At 34.3% G+C, this 23,001-nt stretch overlaps 2 protein-coding genes across 2 annotated transcripts in view; both read left to right on the top strand.

Moving 5' to 3' along the window:
* The window catches only part of LOC113232391 (phosphatidylinositide phosphatase SAC2), a 42,254-nt gene extending 31,486 nt beyond the window's left edge, over positions 1–10,768 (top strand). Inside the window, exons 16-18 of the mRNA XM_026467092.1 lie at positions 1,843–1,966; positions 6,732–7,537; positions 10,374–10,768. Coding sequence (XP_026322877.1) covers positions 1,843–1,966; positions 6,732–7,537; positions 10,374–10,478 — 1,035 coding nt within the window. The 3' untranslated portion in view covers positions 10,479–10,768. The remainder of the gene's footprint in view (positions 1–1,842; positions 1,967–6,731; positions 7,538–10,373) is intronic.
* Positions 10,769–21,675: 10,907 nt separating this feature from the next.
* LOC113232628 (zinc finger protein draculin-like) lies at positions 21,676–22,999 on the top strand (the record flags this gene model as incomplete). Its single annotated transcript, XM_026467399.1, has 1 exon — positions 21,676–22,999. A coding segment is annotated over exon 1 (1,248 nt), but the record flags the coding sequence as incomplete, so codon positions are not given.
* Positions 23,000–23,001: the final 2 nt, after the last annotated feature.

Raw genomic sequence — 23,001 nt, forward strand, 5'->3', positions numbered from 1 at the left:
CTTGATGTTATAAAAATAAATTGTAATTGCGTTATTGCCTTCTTCATTTTTATTTTGAATGTTGACCTATTGAAATCGAAGTCAATTTTATTCATATACATTTTAACAAGAACAGGCGGATTTGATTATCTATACTGAATTATAATGGAAAACTTTAAAATATGTCTCTTCTTTGTATATTTATAGTCTGTCTTTTTTGAAGATGGATTAACATGATAGTTCATAGCGCTATAGTGTTGCCCGCTTGCAAACAGCTAGTGACTGTAGTCGATAAATATTCTATCGACTATCGACTGAATGTTGGGCACGCTTATGCAATAAATAGCCGAACTTGTTTCATTTGAATCATCAACGACCCATTATTCGTCCAACTGCTTGGTACAGGTTCACTTAAATTGTCATTTTTTTATAATGTCATACATACATACCCTGCATTTAGAACTATGTCCATTAAAAATATAATGAGGACACGTATTTTAAAGTTTTTCATTTTAATTGAATATAGATAATGAAATTCACCTGTTTTTATTAAAATGTATATTATTGTGTATAATCAATCAGTTCTGGAAGGCTGACTGTCAAAATAACAATAAAGAAGGCAAGAACGCAATTAATAATCATTAGAAAGTCGTTACATTCAGAATTCAGATATTTTTGGCAAAATTTTGCTTTCTTTCTCAATCCATCGATAAAACTGTCGACAAAAACTACATGACTATTTAAAATTTTATAAAAATTGGCAACCCTGCAAGTGTCTTTTTACTCCGTCTTCAAAAAAGGCAGACTAAAATAGATGTTGTTCTGAATACAGTGTATGTATGTATGAAGTTACAAAAATTGACGCCTAAATTTATGTTACGGCCATGCTACGGGGGCTGGTCGATTTATAAATAAATTTTAGTTTTTAAAGCTTGATTTAATAGTTAGTTATGTTTATTTGTAGGTCAATGGTCATATTAGTAAATGTTTCTGTAGATTATTGAATGTTTTTATTGCCTTTTTCGTAATATTTTTTATTCAAAAATTATGCCTTTTAAATTATCCTGATTTCGATGGTAGCTGAATTAGGTGGATCAAATATGGCATTAATTGTTAAGGATCTAGTTTCCCAAATAACGGAATTTTATGTAAGTTTGAGTTCGTTTTCCTTTCTTGAAATTAAAAAAAAAATCGACCACCAAAGTCAAAGAATTTATGCCCTCATGTTGTTACAACCCGTATGCCAGACGATATTTCATATAAAATAGTCATTGGTTTGATAATTTCATATAATTAATCAATCGGTAACATATAAGTCATTGTAGCGAGACTACAATAAACGATGCGTTATGGTTAAGGTATTTACTATTTAGTAGTATAAACAAACTCTCTAGAATGGGTTTACGTTTAACAACGTGCATCCCGACTGCATGTTTGTTCAGAAGTGATAATTATCGTGATAATATTTCGATAGCTATCGTCATGTTAACTAATCCGGTAATTATCAAATCAAATAATTTTATTTCGAAAATAATTTTATTTGATAATGTTGAAATAAAATATTTGTAAATTAATCTTGATAATTTCGGCATTATATAAACGGTTCCTTTACACTTGCGAGATGCCGCCTGAATGCATATCGCATGACTACACCCTAAATTGTGGCGTTGCTTAAATTGAGCGAAGAGTAATTAATATAATCATAATTACGCAAGCTTAGGCGTATACACTTAAGTTCTAGTAAGTTACAAAGAAATATATTCTAGACAAAGGATAGAAGGCAGTAAATGTAAAAAGGATAAATCAGATAATTTGAAATTTTGGATACTTCTGTCGCATTAATGGACGCATTCTAACCATCAGGTGCACCCAGTTCAAGGTCAGTCAAGCACTGGCAAATCATCACTCTACTTGGATCTATCCCGTCTGCCAACCCTGACCAAGAACGTCAGTGAAACCCAGTTGGTCGCTGACATACGCAGTGTTGGTGAGTACCACAGGAAACTTTTTTTTTTTAGAGAATTTGCAAATAAACTTTATTTTTCATAATTATTCCGTAATTTTAAGCAATCAAAAAATCAAACATTGTTCTATTGACATTGTATACACCTTTATCAATCATGCATCATCAATTTAGACATCCAACTTTCGATGTTATTTGTATGCGTGACGGAGGAATTGAATAGTGTTGAATGGTAAAATACAATAGAATTTTATTTTTTTTCGGATTTGAATCGCATGTTTTTTTTATAATATCAAGTCATAAGACGGAAAAGTCGTGCACCTTATGGTAAGCTACACGCATCTCCATAATAGTTGCAGCCACTCAGAACTTTAAATCGCAAAGACTGCGACTGCGCACACTGCCACTGCGCACGTCACTCTGAGACATAAGTTGACAATTCTCATGTGCCCGTAATTTCACCAGCGGCCTTATTCTTCAAAACCGGAACACAGTAATGCTAACATAGCGCAGGTCGCTGGCTGTACGGTGTAATATGTTGGCTCGCAGATTTGCACTAAACAGGTAAAAATTACACTACTTAAAGCTTACTGTCAAGTGCTGTACACGTGCAGTCTGTGGGTCGCGTATTCGAGGCGGTCATTCAGCGACCTGCGTGTTCAAAATAATAACGCATTCAGGGTGCTTATGGGGCTACCGTGGAAGTGTAGTGCTTCGGGGGTATTTGCCGAGGCTCAGATGGATGGATTCATGGCCATCGTAAGGAAAATGTGTGCATCCGCCCTAAGGCGCCTCCGCGAGGCTCCAACAGCATCGTGTGTGTGTTCACAGATCGGTGTGACTCGCCACTTCTGCGTACATGCATTGACCTCCACACCGTCATTTACTTGTATTGTCATTTTAAATTATATAAAATTAATAAAATAAATAAATAAAATAAAATAAAAATAAAATGCATTTAATTCGGACAACAGTGGATCCATAGAATGTTAGTATTACAAACAAACTTATATAACTATGTTAGTACGAAAACTTAAATGAAGGGAGGACCAGTGTCTAAATAGACCGCTGTCCCACCTATCAGCTACTCCATTCAGGAGTCTGTGACGGCTAGCGCATACCCTACGCATCGATGCGGCGCAGCGCTTGCGCAATGTCGCACCAAAACCGTCTACACTCGCGTCCGCAAACATTCCGGACGATTAATTATACTAACACTACATTTTAAGTTATTTTGTTTAAAACACTAAAGATTTTTATCTGAAATAAATAAATTTGAATGAATTTGAATTACTGCTTGGCGGTAGAAATAGGTAAGGTGGCAGTACTTCCCTGGACGAACTCTTTCACATGGAGCTCTACTGCTAGTATTTATTTTTTATTATATATTTTTATTTATTTTATTTTACTATATATCTTTCTTTATTTATCACGCATAAATATTTGTTTTTTCAAACAAACGGTCAGCCGTGACCATGGGACCTGTTAATATAGAATAGTATAGACATTTAATGCAACGCCACAAGACATACATAAAAAAATAACACTTAGACATGCAAAACAAAAATAAAAAGAATTAATAAAAAAAATACAAAAAACAACATTTAATAAGACAAAACGGACAAAAAGCAAAAAAAACTAAACATAACGACTACAAATGTTGTACTATACAGTACAGTACGCGGTTTAAACCCGAAATACTTTCATATCCAGCTTTTCGACTAAAGAGCATGCAAAGATTAAGGTCGTATACTAGAACTCTACTCAATGCTCAAGTCAGGACTTGAGTATGATTCCAAGCACTAGAAATCATACTCAAGTCCTTGCCATTAGGGTAATACGACCCTAAGTCCATTGCAAGTCCAGTGCTTGAAATCATACTCAAGTCTGCTCAAATCCTGACTTGAGCATTGAGTACAGTTCTGGAATACGACCCTAAGTGAGTGTTCGATACATTGTAATAAACACACCTTTAGCGGAACAAAACAGTAAGAATATAAAATAGTAACGTTTATATTTAAATAAGTAAGAATTAGATATAAAGTAGCAATTAACATTTTTTAACGTTGACTTATTAATCCTTTCACTCACCCTTTCTTGAAAAAACAAATTAAGGTGAATGCATTTTTTTAAATTTGTGGTAAAAACGGCTGAAAATTTAAAAATTGTAACAGTTTAACATTAATTAAAACATTATTTAATAAATAAAAAACTTTTTTAACTAAAGTTTACCAAAATTTACAAAAACGCAAAACAAACCTCAAACATCTCGACAAAACTATGTTAGTGGGATATTAAAAGTAATGAAATGAATGAAAAAATGACTGACAATTTTCTTTATTTTCAATATAGACCTAAGTCAAAAAAGTATAGTAACTGGCCACATTTTTGAAAAAAAAATACTGCTTTTGGAGATTTTACTAGTGTTCCACTAAACGTGCCGGTGTGTGTAGCAGCGGTAGGTCAATTGCTCCCTATCCAGAAACGACTCTATGCCCACCACATCTCTCTTACTTTACCTCAGCACTATGGCCTAAAGCAAGTATTCCAACGGTACTGCTCATTGGCGAGCAGCCGTATTTTTTTTTGTAAATGGCCTATTAGTGACATAGGAGAATGGGCATTTATCTGAGAGTACGATGACTAGCGCACGAGTCCCGCGTATCGGCGGGTGCGTCCCTGAGCGCCACGGGTGCCGTGCTCAGCCAACTGCTGCGCCTGCGCCGGTCGACAGGCGCGTCGGGGTCGCCGCAATGTCGCTTCGTCACCGTCACCGCGGGCCTGCGCATGCCCACTCGCTCCGTCAGTCTGCAAACCACTTTGCACTTATATGTTAGTTTTGCACACTTTAGGCCGTCGTAAAACCTCCTAAGACCCCGTGGACATCAAAATGTACAAAATATGTGAAGTGATTCAAACCCCGACAATATTATTCCTGTGATCACGTAAACTTCCAGTGCACATTATGATAAAAATATTGCATTCAAATTTAGCGTTATGTATTCTATATGATCATGAGGTATCCAGAAAATTTTTAACATTTTAGTTAATAAAATTTAGTACATTTTAATGTACATAGGGCGTTGAACGCTTTTCCCATTGTATTTTGCTGGGTCCTAGGAGGGTAAAGTTAACTCATGGTAATCTTAACGGCGTATTTTGGGCAGTCACTAAAATCGTCGTGGTAGTGTAGGCCTTTGTTACTTACGTTTGTTGTCCGTTGGCGTATTTTAGAACTTGGTAATTTTAATTAATTATAGGATCAAGAAATGTCTACTACATTTGTACAGTCGTGTAGATTACTTTGTTGTACTATTAAAATGGCAAAATCATTGTGGCCTATCTCGTGGCGTAATTTACACCTAACGGTTAACTTGTTCGCATAATTCGTTTCAGAATTTCATATTGTCACTATTACACATCGAGTACATAACCAGAAATGGAGACGAAATAAGGGTCATCCATCCCTGGTAACTCTTCAGTCAAACGGTACTGATATCACTTTTTGAATTCACTTTTATCATTTTTAAAATATCAACTCTCATTTGCGCTGAAATCACAAATTAGAAAGCTGAATCACAGCGCCAACTACTGACCTGTGTGTACGTCTTCGTATATCCCAAAAGTATTCTGTATTTGTTGTAATAAATATAATATTTTCCATTCGGTGGTGTGGGAAAAACAGCAAAACATCTAATTGCCAAAAAAAACGGAATCACACTTTGTCGGTAATTAAATATTAAATTATGTAATTTTTAAACTTTAGACCATTATAGTAAAGCTCAAGTTAAACTGGTCGATTTGAAGGGAAACAATTGACGGCACCCGTAACTTGTTTCGAATTCGGGCTGGCCAATCGGAGCGCAGTTGTCACAGTAATGATTTGGCAGAATAGTTTTCAAAGAAATTAAATGACATTTCGTTTCTATTTCTGGTTATATACTCGATGCTATTAAAGTACAAGTACCATTAGTGTTGTAAGGGACGATATTATAAGTTGTGATTTTTGCCTTCATTTCATTGATCTATGTTTATCTCATTCATTTATTCTAAATTTATGATTAGTTCTTGGGCATTCGTAACAATTATTCTTACTGGTACGTAAAAAAGGGTTTCAACCTGTTGGTGTTCAAAGTATTTTTTATGATATCAAATGACTGGATGAAGAAGTCGCCGTTGGTACACGACACGTCTGTGTATAGCAGTTGTAGCGCCACTCAAAGCTTTAAATCTCAAAGAACTGACGAGCACTGACACTGCACCTCAGCCTGAGGCAGAAAGTTGATGAGTTGATGAGCCTATAGTTTCACCAGCACCCTTCAATTCTGTTTACTACCGCCACCATACATATGTGTAGTGGTAGTATCTCCTGGACGAACTCTTTCACAAGAAGCTGTATTGCTACTAAAATTATATTTTTAATTTTGAAGTTTATTGAATATCACCATATATGACCACCATGATATTCAATTATCTTCTGAAATTACCCCGCTAGGTTGTTATAACTATTATAAGGTTGAAAGAAGAAATAGATTTCTCACAGATGGCGCTACGGCAAAAAGCCGTTAAAAACCAAAAACAACGATCTGCAACAAGCACACAGAAAAATTCGTAAGGTCCGGTAGTTCGTTCCGTGGCTTAGTGCCAACTGAGCCACGGAACGAACCGTCTGACACGGTTCGCTGTAAGACGTTGGTTCGTGTCCAACCGAATCGAAAGATTTTTTTGTAAATGTTCGATATTTAATAATTATGTATTTTTTTAAATTGTATATTTCATAAAATTCCAGGATCAAAAGCCCTGAACAACATGAGCGAGCAATTTAGTAAATTAAACAAACTGAGCCATTCACTGAACGCGCGCGCACGCCCCAGCCTGCAACTCAAATTCGATCAGAGTGCATCCCGGACTAAGAAGATCTTCACCCTCGGCAACAAATCAGATAAAAAGAAAGGTTCTCTATCAGACGGGATGAGCTCGGACTATTCATCCGATGATGAAAACAGAACAAATATTTTCGAACCAACGTTAGACAACTACGAAAATACGCAACATTACATCGGTCAGAAACCAAAAGAAAAAGATGATGATTGTGAACTAATCGAAAATCCTTTGTATTCTTCCAAAATAGAACCGAGTGAAACTTCAGAGATTGAACCAAAACAATCGTCAGCTTTTGCAACTACTTCAGAAAAACAGACATTAAAAACTCCAAGCAACATTAACAAGAGAAACCCCTTTGACACTGAAAGCAAAACACCTGAAATTCAAGTAGAATCGGCATCTGGTTTCACTAAACCTCTGCCACCAAATTCATTGTTGCTATCACAGAAACTATCTCACAGTTCCAATGATATAAATTACGATGACAATATAGTACAGGGGGAAGGGGTCAGTGGCCACGTTCGTTCGAACTCTCAGCATGAAATTACTTTGAACATCGCCCAGTCGCATAGCGAATCTGCATTGAAGCAGCTAAGGAACATCGCCAGCCCAATGTCGAGTGCTACAAAAGATATGGTCTTGTCACCTTTCTCTAAGTTGGCCAAAGGTGTGCAATCGCTTGGAGCTAATTTGGATCCTAGAAAGATCAAGGTAAGTTTGGTCCATTTATGTCCCACTTTCCTGGGGGATGGCCCCCTCTTAAAAAAAACTAAGCGTTCCCCATCGATACCCCCGTAAAAAGATAGTTGCTCTTCTGTCACCACCACACAGGAGAACTAAGTTGGGTCTCAACTCACCGATCAGCCATCTGTCCAGACTACACAATGAGTATAGTGCAACAGTAGATATTTTCTCGGACTCGATAACCGGTCTCCGCAAGGCAATCCTTAGCAAGTAAACTAGCAGTATTCGTAGCATTAATTGCAAAAATTTATATTACACTAAACCTTTACATTTAGGATGTATATTTTTTATTCGATTGTCATATTTTATCGTTGTATTCAGTTTATTCTTTTTTCTTTGTATAATACACTGTTATATTAAGGGTCGTATTCTAGAACTCTACTCAATGCTCAAGTCAGGATTGCAATTGAAACACAAGCACTGGAAATACGACCCTAATGGCAGGGACTTGAGTAAGATTTCGAGTGCTTTAAACCATACTCAAATCCTGACTTGAGCATTGAGTAGAGTTCTGGAATGCGACCCTAAGACTGAAAGGGTTGTAACCCTAACAACCGTGATCAGGATCACGGCAGTAAAACAGGAAACTTCCGGTCCACAAATTTATTTAACGTGAAGTAAAAGGCAAAGTAAAAAAAAATTGTAAGAAATAAAAGGTAGATGTACAAAACAGTACATTAATAAAAAATACTCCCTAACTACTACTACTCCCTAACAAGATTTAAGCACTTACCCCTTATCGGGTTTTATTATGTTGAATTACAGATATTGGATAGACTTATTCGCTCATTATGGTCGATAGATGATTTACATTGATTGTATTATGATTAAACTTAAAAAGAATAAAAAATTAGACAATTTGATTTAGTAGTTCTGTCCGCTATCGCGGTCAAGCAGAGAGTGACCGTGGTACGAAGCAAAAATGAGAAAGCGAAGGAAGATGGAACAATTTAAATTTAAAATTTAAATATGAGTAGAAGAAGAAAAAACTATACGATACGAAAGGAGAGAGGCGATACAAAAAGGTGGGATGACGGTGTAAAGAGGTCACACCGTCACAAGACTTTGCTGTGTTTCACCTTTAAATAGTTGTGCGTCTAGCTAAACACCCTTACCATTCCAAAACGTACATGTATCGATGTAACAATTGCTGATGAACCTCAATAAATAAATAAATAAATAAAAATATTACTTTAACCTTACGTTAACTTTTCTAACCATGACGCGGTTAAAGTAACCTTATAATATAACTATGATTGGCTGCTTTGTGACTATTCATTCGCCGAAATCGTACTATGAAGCGACATTGACATTAAAGTAATATTGTTCTTATTTTATTTTCGAATTTATTGTCTATATACTGATTGGTGACGATTAAGAGTTAAGTTTAACTTATTAATTTACATCTTCAATATTTTGTTTATTTTTTATTTAATAGTATATGGCAATAATTTCTCGTTATATAAAAAGACGCGATGTTTATTTCGTAAAATTATGACAGCGACACTCACAGTTGATACTAGACTATAATTCCGAATTCACAATGCGACATTCAAGGCTCAGTTTCTTTTGTTTATGTTTCTTCATGAAAATGAATTCAATAAGCAACTCCTCTGACAGCATGAGCTGAAAATGCTTTAGTTTATTCTGATTCAATTTTGTATAATAACATACACGTTTTAGATACAGTGCAGAAGAAGAAAAGTGCCAGCTATTATGTTTTTTTTTCTAATATCCTCAATCGAGTAAAGACATAGACAAAATATCGATTAAAACATTTAAATTGTTTAAAGATTCGTCACAACTTTTAATAGTTGGCGGTGAAGGAGATTGATTTTTTGTTTTTGTTTGTTTAATGTAGTGTCTAGGCTAAACCCTATCCGCTAGTTTTTAAATTATTTTAAACAGGCTTTTCATTATGGTCACTAGATGGCGCCTACAGAACGACTTTGATTACGAATGCTTCGTAACCAGTTACTTAAGACGGTTTTAAATAGAATACGTGTCGGACCGTCAAAGAACACAATCATACGTCGAAAATACTTAAATTCATAGGAAACAGTTAAATCTCCTTACTACCAATATAAAAATTATAGTCTGTCTTTTTTGAAGACGGAATAAAATGACAGTACATTGCGCAAAGGTGTTGCCCACTTGCGAGCAGCTAGTGATTGCAGTCGATAAATATTCTATCGACTATCGACTGAATATTGGTCACGCTTATGGAATAAATAGCCGAACTTGTTTCAATTGAATCATCCTCGACCCATTATTCATCCAATTACTGAGCACAAGCTCATTTGAATTGTCAATTTTTGTAAGTTCATAGTATATTTAGAACTATGTTTACCAAAAATCCAAGGAGGACACATATTTTAAAGATTTTCATTTTGATTCAATGTAAATAATCAAATCCGGCTATTCTTGTTGAAATGTATATGCATATAAACTGATCTCGATACTACTACTAGGCCAACTGTCAAAATAAGAATAACTTAATAATCATTAGTATGTCTTAACATTCTCATTTTTGGCAAAATTTTATCCTCTTTCACAATCTATCGATAAAACTATCGACTACAACTACATAATTATGTAAAATTTAATGAAAACTGGCAACCCTGCAAACGTCATTTTACTCCGCCTTCAAAAAATTCAGAATATAGAAGTTGTAAATACAGAAGCGGATACATTTCTCCACTCCCCTCCTCTCTCCACGTCGTATTTCAAGCGCGGTGTACTTTAAACAGTTAGAATAGTGCCTCTAAGCATTGAACCACGTTATTATTTGTTCGTTTCACAGGGCTCAACAACATCAGTGAAAAATATAACAGAACAGCAATATGAAGAACACAGAAAATTGCAAGAAAAATGGCGTGACTGCAACACTCGACTTATTGCGCTATAAACTATGTTGCCAGGTGATGTCTTTCCATTCCTACTATTTATCAAACCCAGTGTTGCTATTTGCCAACAAAAAAAATGTTGTGAATGTAATAAGGGTCGACTCTGTACCTAATTTTAAATATTAAAATTATTGCCATGATTTTAAATTTCCATTAGTATAAATGTGACGCTAATAGAGTGATGAGTATGTCAGAATCGACCCTAAATTGGTAATCAATTTGCTTATAAATATTTACTTATAAAGAAAACATCACATTATTTATTAATTCGTATATTGAACGTATTAGCTTAGAAAAATCCAAAAAAGAAAAAGATTGTAATTTGTTTTAAAATTGCAATAAATACAATCTTTTTTTCCATAAATTTTCGCCTAAATAAAAAAGTGATAAAAAGAAAAAAGAACATTATCTTAATACTTATATGGCCACTGCAAATATTCTCAAACAGAGTGTTGCCGTGTCAATAAAAAAGTACAACCTCACAGTAACCTAGTGATAGTAAAATTATAAAAATTCAAATCCTAAGTATTAATAAAAATATAAACCTATAAATATGTAATTATATGTGACATTCCACTATAAATTATAATAGTAAATTTATTAAAATCGCCCGGAATCTCATAAAACATTCGATCTTGTCTTTCATTTCATTATTAAAGGCTAGCAACTTTGTATCTCAGAATGAAGTCCATAGCATGAACAATATAACAGAAATTACCTATACATACTACCAAATTGTATAACAAATTGCAATGCTGTCTCACGACTGCACAGCGGCTGCATCCGCTGTATTACAATTGCTTTTTAACATTTGTCATGCTGTCGAATTGTATTTAGAATACACTGCAAAATATAAGATTTACTTTAAAATTGTGCAGCACAAAAAATCTTAATGCCAAAAAATTACAACCAAGACCGAAGCTTTTATTTCAATAATAAATCCATCCATTAGGAGGAAAAGATCCTTTACCATATAACATGATTTAGCTGTACGAGTTGCGCTAAAACTTGCTTATTAATAGATATTAAATAAAGTATCCCAAGAACTTTTTTCGGGTATATGTGTTTTTATCATAAGATAAAAGCAAAGAAATTTAGGTATCATGCCGAAATCGTTAAAAAAATTACCATATCTATAACTTTCCTGGCATCTAAAAGTTTCAAATAATAATTATTATTATTTCAAAATTTTGGATTACACAGAACCACATACAGTACAGTTATGATCCCAAGCTCTCAAAATAAGGATCCTGTGACATGAGAACCTTTGTCTTTGTATACGATACGGAGTATAATGAACTATCTCTAGCGCCTCGTGACAAGAAAGCAATTAATTCTGTAAAATTCTGCAACATGGCGATTACAATATTCCAGCTTTTTTAGCCTTTATTCGTGAAGTAACAGAGGTCGAAATTACATGTTATGATATTCCGGTAAGTGATAAAGCGTACTTAATTTTCACCAAATACTAACTTATGAACATGCTGCAAGCACACCGTATTATTTTGTACAGTCCAAGCTTCAAAGTCACTCGACCTTTACGTAACCAGACGAATATAATAATTATTAATAAACTCTAAATTCCGTAAAGTGGTACTGTAAAAAAAAAATTGTAACTGATTCAACGGTTTATTATGTTTAAAAAAAATGTATGTAACGGAATATATTAGAAAAAATTCTGTCTAAAATTTAAAGGTAAACTTTTAAATGCAGTTGCAAATTGTTTAAATAATTCGCATTATAAGGGAGAAACAATTTAGAAAGAAAATAGATAATCCAATCGTCAATTTCCGTAAAGCTCGAACATCTTCGAAGTTAGGAAATTACAAAATAGTGCTTGTGGTCTGTGGTCGCTTTACGGAGTACCGTAGTCTAAACTCTAGAGATATAGTGTTATCCGAAAATCTGTATAGAGTACACTATCTTAAAGATTAATAAACAGAAGACGTCTTCAACAAACTCCAAGTTTAAATCGAGGTGTGATTTTTACATCGAAAAATTAAAAATTGGATCCCTTTAATAACGAATTCTTATACAGTTTTCTTTCGGAACTTAATATAAATTCCAAAAAAATTAGAATTCCATTATTATCTCAGCACATAGCAGTATTATTTTAATATGGTATTGAATATAATATACACTCCAGTGAAGATAATATTATTGTTAAAATTGTTTGGTATTCATTATAATTACAGCTCAAAATGTGGGCTATTTAATAACGTTGTAAGGGCTCCGTCAAGAAAGACGCTTGTAGGAGAGTTGCAGTAGCGCGTCTGTAGCGCTTTAGTAAACCAGAATATAAATTAATTTAAATTATGCGCCAATTAATATAATATTTTCAATAGCAAAATTTAGCGTTAATTAATATTGTTCAAATTTAATGGAATTGAGTTGAATCTGTAATGCTTCCTTTCGAGCACATATTATAAAAATTACACAAAAAAAAACTGTTATACCAACCAATAGTCACAGTTATATTTATTTTTTCTACTACATACCAAAATTTAAAACTAAATGTTAATTTTCTGCTTTCAAATTTGCTTTATAGTGAAAAATCTTTAAAAGAATACATGTGTGCATAAATCTAATATGTAACCAAATTATAAAAAAGCGAGATATTTAAAGTATTAATAGAAAAAAGCAATTTAGATTAAGTACAGTCGATTACAAAAACTGTTGACAATGCATTTTGTAGACGTCTGTTCATGTGTAATAGAAAGAGTGTAGGGTAGAGCTAGACCCAAGTTTCATGATAAAAAAAGTATGAATTTTAAACAGCCAGTTAGGGTACGCGATTCACATATAAATTACTACTATATTTTTTTTTAATATGACAATGCACCACCACTGTCTTTAACTTTAATATCTCTGGGGTTTTAATTGAAATATCGAAAATCAGGTTTTAGATTTACTTTCAGTAATATCGACTGTGAACTGGCAACCGGTACTATCTCAATTTTGACAACTTTACAGGTAAAGAAAAATTCATGCGTCATTTATATAGCATCCGATTTATTAAATAAAAATAAGTCGTTTTTAAATATTTTTACTACACGTACACTACGTATTTTTATTTAATAAACCAGATGGTATATAAATGACGCATGAATTTTTCTTACAAAACAATTTTTTCTTGGCCTGTAAAGTCAATGTAAAGTTGTCAAAATTGAGATAGTACCGGTTGCCAGTTCACAGTCGATATTCACGTTTAGTCATTGAATCAATATTTTTTTAATACAGCGACATATCTCGTCAGCTCCTGTTAGCTGCAAAGCTTAGTGAATAACTTCATTAGTTTCTCACAGGTGCGATGACGGTGAAAAAGAGGAAACATTTAAAAAACCCAATACAAGATATAAACACATAAAGAAATTCGTAAGGCTTCTCGGTCTATAGCTTAGTCGATTAAAACTCTTATACTACCTCAAATGGCTTTGCTTGACTCAAAGCGTTGAATCAATCACTGAAAAAAATATATGGTAACATTAAGGATATACACTGATTACTATACGCTGTGAAAACACAATTTCTAAAAATTTTCACGATAGAAAAAAACACAAATTTTACAAGAAAACCGCTGTATATTGAATACAGCGGTTTTCTTGTTACTTTACATACACCAATTATTTTTTTATTTCAACTAAATAGAACACGTATACTGTACGCTTTATTTAATTTCGTTTGTAAAAAAATTAATTCTGAAATAAAGCCAGGCCCTGTCGCTCGACACAAGCAAAATGTACCGTATTTGTACGGGAAACATTTTAATTCGAGCTGAGGTAGTATCCACTCTTAATTAGTTGTATTTGCTTAGTATATTTGTGGTTCCTAGTACGAAAGCCAATTTTCTTTAATTACGATATTTTATTTTATATGTGATAACAATGTATGTTACACGATAACTCGCAAATCAATTTGTGAACCGATTTTGATGATTCTTTTTTTGGTCCCATTTAAATTTGAAGAAAATAATCCACCTCTAAGGGTGAATGACTTTTGAGGTCAGTTTTTTTAGTACTCTGTTCTGAGATTATCAAATTACATTTGTATAGCCGCTAGTTCGTGTGAGCATTGTTATCCAAACTTTTTTAGCATTCCTCTATTAAATGTGCTCTTTAAAATGTTTTCTTTGTGTGTCGATCTTTGTATCAGTAATAAAAAAATATATATTCAAAATACTGTATCAATGTGTCGCTTACCAAACAACTTCTACTTGTCAGTTAGTAGTTAGCCAGTTTTTAGATAAAAAACTGATTAGTAGATTTTCCAACACACATATGTTCCTTGTGGACTCGCTTACTTTGGTTGGCTGTACCTGCAAATTGGGTTTAATTTCTTACAATTTTAAAACGACACTTGTGGCATTCATTCGCGACTACTGTCATGTTTTGTTTTATTACGAATTTAAAAATGGTTCCATTCTTTTTTATTCATTGTTTCACAATGGCATGAATGACAAACACTAAAGCTGAACATACCTGTTATTTATTTGATTTGTACTTTTGTTTGTGTTTTGTTAATAACATTAGCAAAAGTGTAATTTGAAAATTGCGAGAAAACATTGATTTCCAATACGTAAATACGTAATTCCAGCACGTAAAGAACCAATTCAAAAGTTCATTCCCAAAATTGGTTCTACCGTGATGACCGAAACTTGGACACCGTGCTCATAGTAAAAAATGTGGTCCATCAAAAATTTATATTGAGAACTAGACAATTTTTCTTGAATTTTCAAAATATTATTTAGCTACAGTTGGTTCTTTTTCTAAGTGCTACCATTAGCTGAAATACGATCGTACCTTTTTACAACGTTTACAATTATTTAGTACACATGTACTCGATAACGCTTGGGCTACAGCGTAGAGTTAGTTTTTGTGTTAGATTTGTATTCTACATAAATATAGTCAATTGTATAATGTTATTGTAATAGCTGAATTAAAAAGACTTGTACGCTGTCTATTTACACTTAGGTCTTTCCTGAATATGCGTTATATATTTCGTATTCATTTGAAAAAAAATAACTACCTTGAGTATTGTTATTAACTAAATTTTATAGAACGTATAAACCGTTCTAAATCTGGTGATGTAAAATACAAATTTTAATTGCATATTCTTCTCCATATTTTACATATTGACAAAGATGGTAGTCTCGCCCACCACTGCCCGCAGCTTTGACAATGTCGTCCACCATCTCGCTACAGGACGTCTCACGTTTCCATATCATTTCTTGGCCACCATTCGGTTATCGCCTTACTCCAAAAAAATATATATTATTTTCTTTTTATTATTTCACATGTGAAAGAGAAGCACGGTTTTCCAATTTCGTAGGTGGCAGAACATAGACACTCCCCTAGCACTACGTGCTACATACGCTTTTAAAATTGCGCACTGCATGGTGATGCGAGGCGACGAAACAATGTAATAGGACTCGGTCCGTGACGACGACTTGGTCTCGAGTGTAACCTTGTTTCATCGCGTTTACCCCGGTTTTATAATGTTAATAAGAGCTACATACTAATTCCCAGTTTACAAAACTCTGAAGTTATAAATAGAAAGGTACATTTCTAATAATTAATCAGGAAAGACCGAAAGTGATAATTAGTGGTCGGATATTCTGGTGCTTTTTGTCGCGAATTGATGTCGAAATGTGGCAGCGGCTTTTTAAAACATATTTTTTCTTTTAAATCTCGGTAGCGATTGGCGTGACATGTTAAAATTTTGATATTTGTTTTTGGATCATTGTAAATCTTATGTCTGATAGTGACCATGAAAGATGAAATGATAACTGGATCTCAGTACCTACTGTGAATATAAGAACGTCTCAAATTTAAACTTAAACAATGGTACAAGGACTTCTTTAAAAAATTGTTAAAAGTCCTTTTTTATGGTCGAAATTTTTACATATTTCACTTTCTATGTGTGTTAAAAGTCAATACATAAAATGACAAATAATGTTTTAAACGTTTACTTTCTTTCAGTTTTGATACTTAATAATTTCGTCAATTCCGATGTCGCGGGGTTTTTTCGATACAATAGCGCATTGCTACTCAGTAAGCAACCAAACTGTAAGCAAATAAGCATCCGACTATACGACCACTTGTACTAACACACTCTGCTGGGCAGAGAACTATGTAGAAATGTATGTAATAGCTTCAACATATTCAATGTAATAGGAATATTTACATCGATTAATTATAATTTTATAGATAGTAATAGAAACATCTGCGCAGCAGCTTGATTTTGATTGCCTGTCCCGATCGGAAAATGCGTCTCTTCCAAGTCGAGGCGCATAATTGCGATTCACAACTGGCCGATCGGAAACTTTTGACATTTCAAATCGAAACAATAGTTGATTTGAGTCACAAATTAGAAAGATACAGTAGGAAAATCAGGTTCATCTAATCGCTCAGAAACCCATTTGATTTCGAGACTCAGATGGACTACCCGATCGGATCGAATGCGATTTGTATTAAAATCAGCCTGCTAATGAAAGAGATAGTGAATTTTTATGTAGCCGAGGCGAGTGCGCTTTGAATTTCAAATTGAACTGTCAAGTCATACCTATTCTGAAGGTGAGCTTGAAAACTTTAACTGAGTTTGAAGTTCGGAAACTTCAGATTAGCCTTCGAGTTGCAGTGGATCTACTCCCGTCCTTCATCCAACAACTGTCCGAAACAGTTACTGTCAAATAACTACTTGACCAAATTAAAAAACGTATGACGCGAATGAAGCTTCGTACTAGACTAGACATTGTTTTTTGACTTGGTCGAGTGTTACTTATTTGACAGTAATTGTTTCGGACGTATGTCGGACGGAAAAAGGGAGTAAGTAGACCCCCATTTTGGGCAAGACACGATCGCGGCTATATAGGTTTGCGTCAATTGGTTAGGTAAAAGGGTCTCCGGTGCAGTGCATTTACAAGGGGGCCGTTTTCCGTTACACGCACGTCTATTTTATAAATTTCCGCTAATTAACTAGCCTTCAAACATGACCGTGTAGATGGGCCTTTTATAACGCCTCGCTCTCGCTTGCACGCTTGATTGCGGTGACAGCGGCTACTCGGGCTACATAGCGAGTCCTTCTTTTTCATTTCTGTTAGTATTCCTTACCAGTATTTCTATAATGTATAAATTATGAGGTTCATTTATATTGGTTTTTTACTTCAAAATAATATACGACCAATGTAAACGGAGCTCAGTCGTATTACTCCATTTTGCTAAAGTATTCAAAATTTCGACATGTGAATTTCTAATTTATTGTTGTATTTATTGACTTATACGCTTTTGTAAGATTTAATGGTTACAATAATACTTGGCGTGACAAAAATGTTTTGTTTAATATCTGTCAGTTATTTTTTCTAGTTATTAAAAATAGCAAAAGTAACTAAGTAAAAAAAAAGTATTTATGAATGCATAACATTACATGACACAAATAATTTTACAAAATATCTTTGTATACATTGTTGTTTATGCTGTTTTATTTTCCAATTTTACGGAAATACGTACAAAAATTGTGGTAGATAATAATTTTAGCAGAATTTAGCTCAGGAATAAATAATAAAATCTTTTGAACTCACGTCTCAAATATTACGTAATTCAGTGTATTGTTACCACAATGTCCACTTAAGGTTGACTTTTAAAAACGCAACGCACCGGTTCGCGCGTCACAAAAATGAGGGCTCTTTCTTCTTTTGTCTTTGCTTACTTATATCAGATGTATTTAATGCTAGAAAATTTGTTATTAATTCCTGAGCAACATAATTCAAATTTGCAAAATAAATTAAGCCTCTAGTTTTTAGATAAAATTAGTTTTAAATACATATATTTACTTAAATGTGTTTATATACGTCACTTATGTTCAACCAATCGCACGAAAAGGATGGACACATCGATCGTACCTCTTTTTCGTTTATTCGGGAAATATGTACTGCAATAATGAATTTACAAAACCTACACTATTACAGTCTGGCCGTTTAAGATAGTCCACCTAGTCTTTGCCTTAAACACAAGTGAGAGCGATTTAGTCGACAACGAGTGCGAGCGAGAGCGAAAAGTTCCTAATGAACATTTTGATAAGCAGCTAAAGGTCGTCTTTTTTGAAGACGGAGTAAAATGACATTAATAAATAATATAATAATAAATAACGCACATACTCAACATAGCCCCGCACTAGGGAAACCCTGTATCGCAGGTGCCATGGACACATAATCATACAAATAAATAATAAATACATACATGAGATTGGGTCACGAAATAAATGTAGGCTATACAAATATTTCTCCCGGCCCAGGAATCGAACCTGGGACCTCTGCGTGGCAGTTCGGCATGGTAACCGTACGGCCACGGAGGCAGTTATTTGCAGAGTTGCCAGTTTTTATAAAATTTTAAATAGTCGTGTAGTTGTTGTCGACATTTTTATCGATGGGTTCAAATGAAATAAGTTCGACAATTTATTGCATAAGCGTGACCAGCATTCAGTCGTTATACAATTGAATATTTATCGATTGTAATCACTAGTTGCTTCCAAGCGGGCAACACTTTTGTGCTATGAACTGTCGTTTTTCTAGGGATTTTAGTAGTGATGTGTATGTTAAGCGCGCATCTGAAGCTGTCTAGAATTAATAGATTATATTCGTGTCTCGTGCTATAATTTCAAGTGACCAAGTCCCATGCACATAGTTTGTACAAACAGCAAACTATTTTATTTCAAGACCCGGCTACCCGGTTGCTTAGTTCCTTTTGTACTGAGTTGTCTTCCATTTACTTAAAATAAAAAATCTTTTAAAATTGTAACTGTTACCAGAGTTGAAGATGCCGAGAGAACGCAGCGGAAATTTTACCCCCTCTCCACATCGCGCACTAAGGCGCGGTCAATCTTAAACGGTCACGTTTCACTTGTAATGGGTATAGAAAGCTGGCTATAAAATAGACGCCAAGACTTGACAGAGTGGTCACCCTATAAATAAATAGAGTATTTAATAAAAGTTACTACAAAATCGCGCATAGGGAAAACAACGACGAACCCGCTGCTGCTCTGTGATTGGCCAGTGGCCAGTGGTTCTTTGTTGCTTGCGTGGAAATATCAAGCTTGCTAGATATCAAACTCACGCAACGCAAAGAAATCCAACGCAAAGCAAGCGCCCGGCGCAAGCGAGCGACTCGTGAACAGTCCTGCCTGCGCGTACGCGACAGATCTTTGCGTATGCGCGAAGCGAGTCACGCAAGCAAGCGAAAAACGCAAGTGAAAGACTCGTGAACCGACATCAAAGATTGTAAAAAAAATCCATACTTTAAAACCTTTTTTCTTAACCCCTCTAAACACAAAAAAATCATGTATTTCGTGCAGAAGTTATTCAAAATTTATATGTATTAGAAAAGGTAAAAAAAATCCATACTTTAAAACCTTTTTTCTTAACCCCTCTAAACACAAAAAATATGGTATATTTTTGTGAGTTCTAGTTACTAATTCGCCTGGCCGATTCTTGACGGCTATTTATTACTCAACATATTCGATACAATTTAGCAAACAATAGAGCTGTCAAGTCTTTAGTGTCTATTTCTTAAGCACATACCATACAAAAAAAACCACCATATTTTATAACAACTATCGCCAATTATATCCAAAGTAATAATGTGAAACATGATTTAACTGAAAGCTGCGTTGGATTTTGTCTGTGATTGTTAATTATGTAGATACATATTGGTTTTTTATTTATTTTTGTTCAATAAATTGCTTAGATATCTGGTTTTGCGTTATTAATACAGTACCTTCCTACATACCATTTATGAAAAAAGAAGTTGCAAACACTTTTGTTCGAATATCGGCTCCAGTGCAATCTTAGAAGACGGAAAAAAGTAGAGTAACGAAACAATATCCGCCATGTGTAACTTGATGTGCTGCCATCTGTACCAAACGAACTAAACCAAGTATCTACAGGCACGCTTCTATGGATAGGTACCATTTCGAGTGCATTGATCAATGAAACGTGTTTAGGTCAAGCAGAGTTCTTTACAAGAAGACTAGTTATCATTTCCTAATTTATTAGTGCTTAAAGCCGAACTTTTTTATTTCTTATTTGGTTATCTACAGGTGCACACTTTTTTAATATATTGACATAATTTTATAAATAATGAACCCATAACAAACAAGCTCTTGGGGTGGTCCGGATAAAAAGTTTTACACACCTTCAGGAAGCGAATATAGGAGGGAGCTAATGGAAGTCTAAGGGCGCGTTCAAATTAGCCACTGTTAGACGCGCTGCAGCAGCGCGGTGGTCGCTCGACTGTCACTTTTCATACAATTTCTAGAAGCTTTGCAACCGCGCGGCGGCAGCGCGACCGTCGCACTGCTGCAACGCGACATATTTTGTTTATTTTTTATTTAATAAAATAAAAAATAAACAAAATGTTGAAGAGATATATGTATATAAATAAGTTCAACTTAACTTTTAATCATTACAAATCAATATTAAGACAACAAAACTGAAAATAATATTGTTTCCATTGCATCCGTGTAACTATTTTAAAATTACTAAATTTGACATAAGAGCAATATTACTTTAATGTTAAAGTCGCGTCATAGTACGAACTGCGTGAATGAATAATCACAAAGCTGCTAATAAAATATCATAGTTTTAACATTATAATAAGCTTACTTTAAGCGCGTTATAGTTCGAAAGTCAATGTAAGGTTAAAGTAATATTGTTTTATGAGGTTGTGGTAGGCCCCCTGTTGTATAAAAATAAAGATTAAATCGATGTAGTCTTGCGATTACTTTTTTCGATTAATCGATAGATTATAATAATATATATCAATCCGTCCCAGACGAACATTGACTTACAATTATATGGACGTCGGGTCCGCGCTAAAAACTGTCCGCACTTGTAAGGCGCTAAAATCGTATACAGAGCGCGACATTCCGCTTTAGTCTTCATTTGTTCTACTGACAGCGCGATACTGCGATGACATTACAATTTAAATTTCGAATAGGTTGACTTGGGACATTTTTTTCGTGGTTTTTGTATTAGACCCGTCGTTCATTTATTTGTAAGTCAATGCAGACGAAGAAAAAACCCACTCACGTTGTTGTCATTCTCAAAACGATTTTTGTCTGTGGTTACATTACAGTTTTTTTTTGTGGTTCTTTTACAAGTTACAAATTGCAATGAAAATAATTTCAATAAACCTATGATAAAAACCCGAATAAGTTGTTATACAAGTAATGTGTACCAAATCGACATTTCTGTACAGAAGACTGTAAAATCAAAGATATTGCAATGACTTATCCATTAATTGTAAAAGGTATGGATGAAAGTTTTATCATCAGAAGAAGCGACGACTCGAAACAGCTGGAAGAATGTCGTATTTGCCTTAAAAAAGAAGCTGATATTCCAATATTTGGGATCAGAGGGCAAGCGGATCTGTCATTAGATATTATGAATTTCGGGGGCATCAATTTAGGACAGGATGACGGATTTCCTCAGTATTTATGTATGCCCTGTTACAAATTGCTTGAAAACGCTGTGTTGTTTAGGGAGACAGCTAAACACAATGATATTGTGCTTAAATTGAAGAAAAAGGGGCTCCAAGTAAATAATAATACAGGTACCAATAGTATTAAGTCTGTAAAATTAGAAGAGCCCTGGATTGAGTCAAAGGACCCTATAGAGGTTCAAAGTAAAAAAGACGACAGTAAGAATGCCATAGAATTTAAATACAACATAAAAATAGATAAAGTAGAAGTTGATGGCTTGCTTGGCCAAAATAGCAACTTAAAACCAGAACTTAATTTGGATAGCACCACCATACTTGCTGACCCAAATGTTCAATTTAATTGCCTTGTATGCAAGGAGAGTTATAAAACAATTCTGGAATTTGAAAGTCATATTGCATCCAAGGAGCATAAATTAAGAAAAGAAAAAAATAAAACTTACAAGAACAATGAAAACTATTGTGCAATTTGTAACTTGACGCTTACAAGAAACAAGTACGTTGAGCATATGAGTAAAATACATACTGAGAGTTTAAATAAGGTTAATAAAGACAGAATAGAATGCAAGATCTGCAAAAAAAATCTACATCCTGATTATTTGCGTGTTCACATGAAAATGCAACACGGAGAGAGAGCAAAGTTGAAACCTAAAACAAAAATTCAATGTCCTATTTGTAACCAACTTTATGCACAGCATTATTATAAACAGCATTGTAAGCTGCAGCACTCTACAGATGCAAATATGGGGTATATGTGTGACCAATGCGGGAAGATGTTTACTTATCTATATAAGTTAAATATTCATCGTGTCACTCATACAAAGGCACTTCCATTCAAATGTAGTTACTGCCCTTACAGAGGACGTAATAAAGAATTGCTTAAGATTCATGTGAGGACTCATACGGGAGACTATCCATATAAATGCACAGAATGCAATGTACGATGTATAACTAAAAGCAATCTCAATAGCCATATGAAACGACATAGAGGACCAGTTGATTTCTTATGTGATAACTGCAGCAGAGGGTTTTACAC

Source organism: Hyposmocoma kahamanoa, unplaced genomic scaffold (genome assembly GCF_003589595.1).
Source record: "Hyposmocoma kahamanoa isolate Upper Pololo Valley unplaced genomic scaffold, ASM358959v1 76, whole genome shotgun sequence".
NCBI lineage: Eukaryota > Metazoa > Arthropoda > Insecta > Lepidoptera > Cosmopterigidae > Hyposmocoma > Hyposmocoma kahamanoa.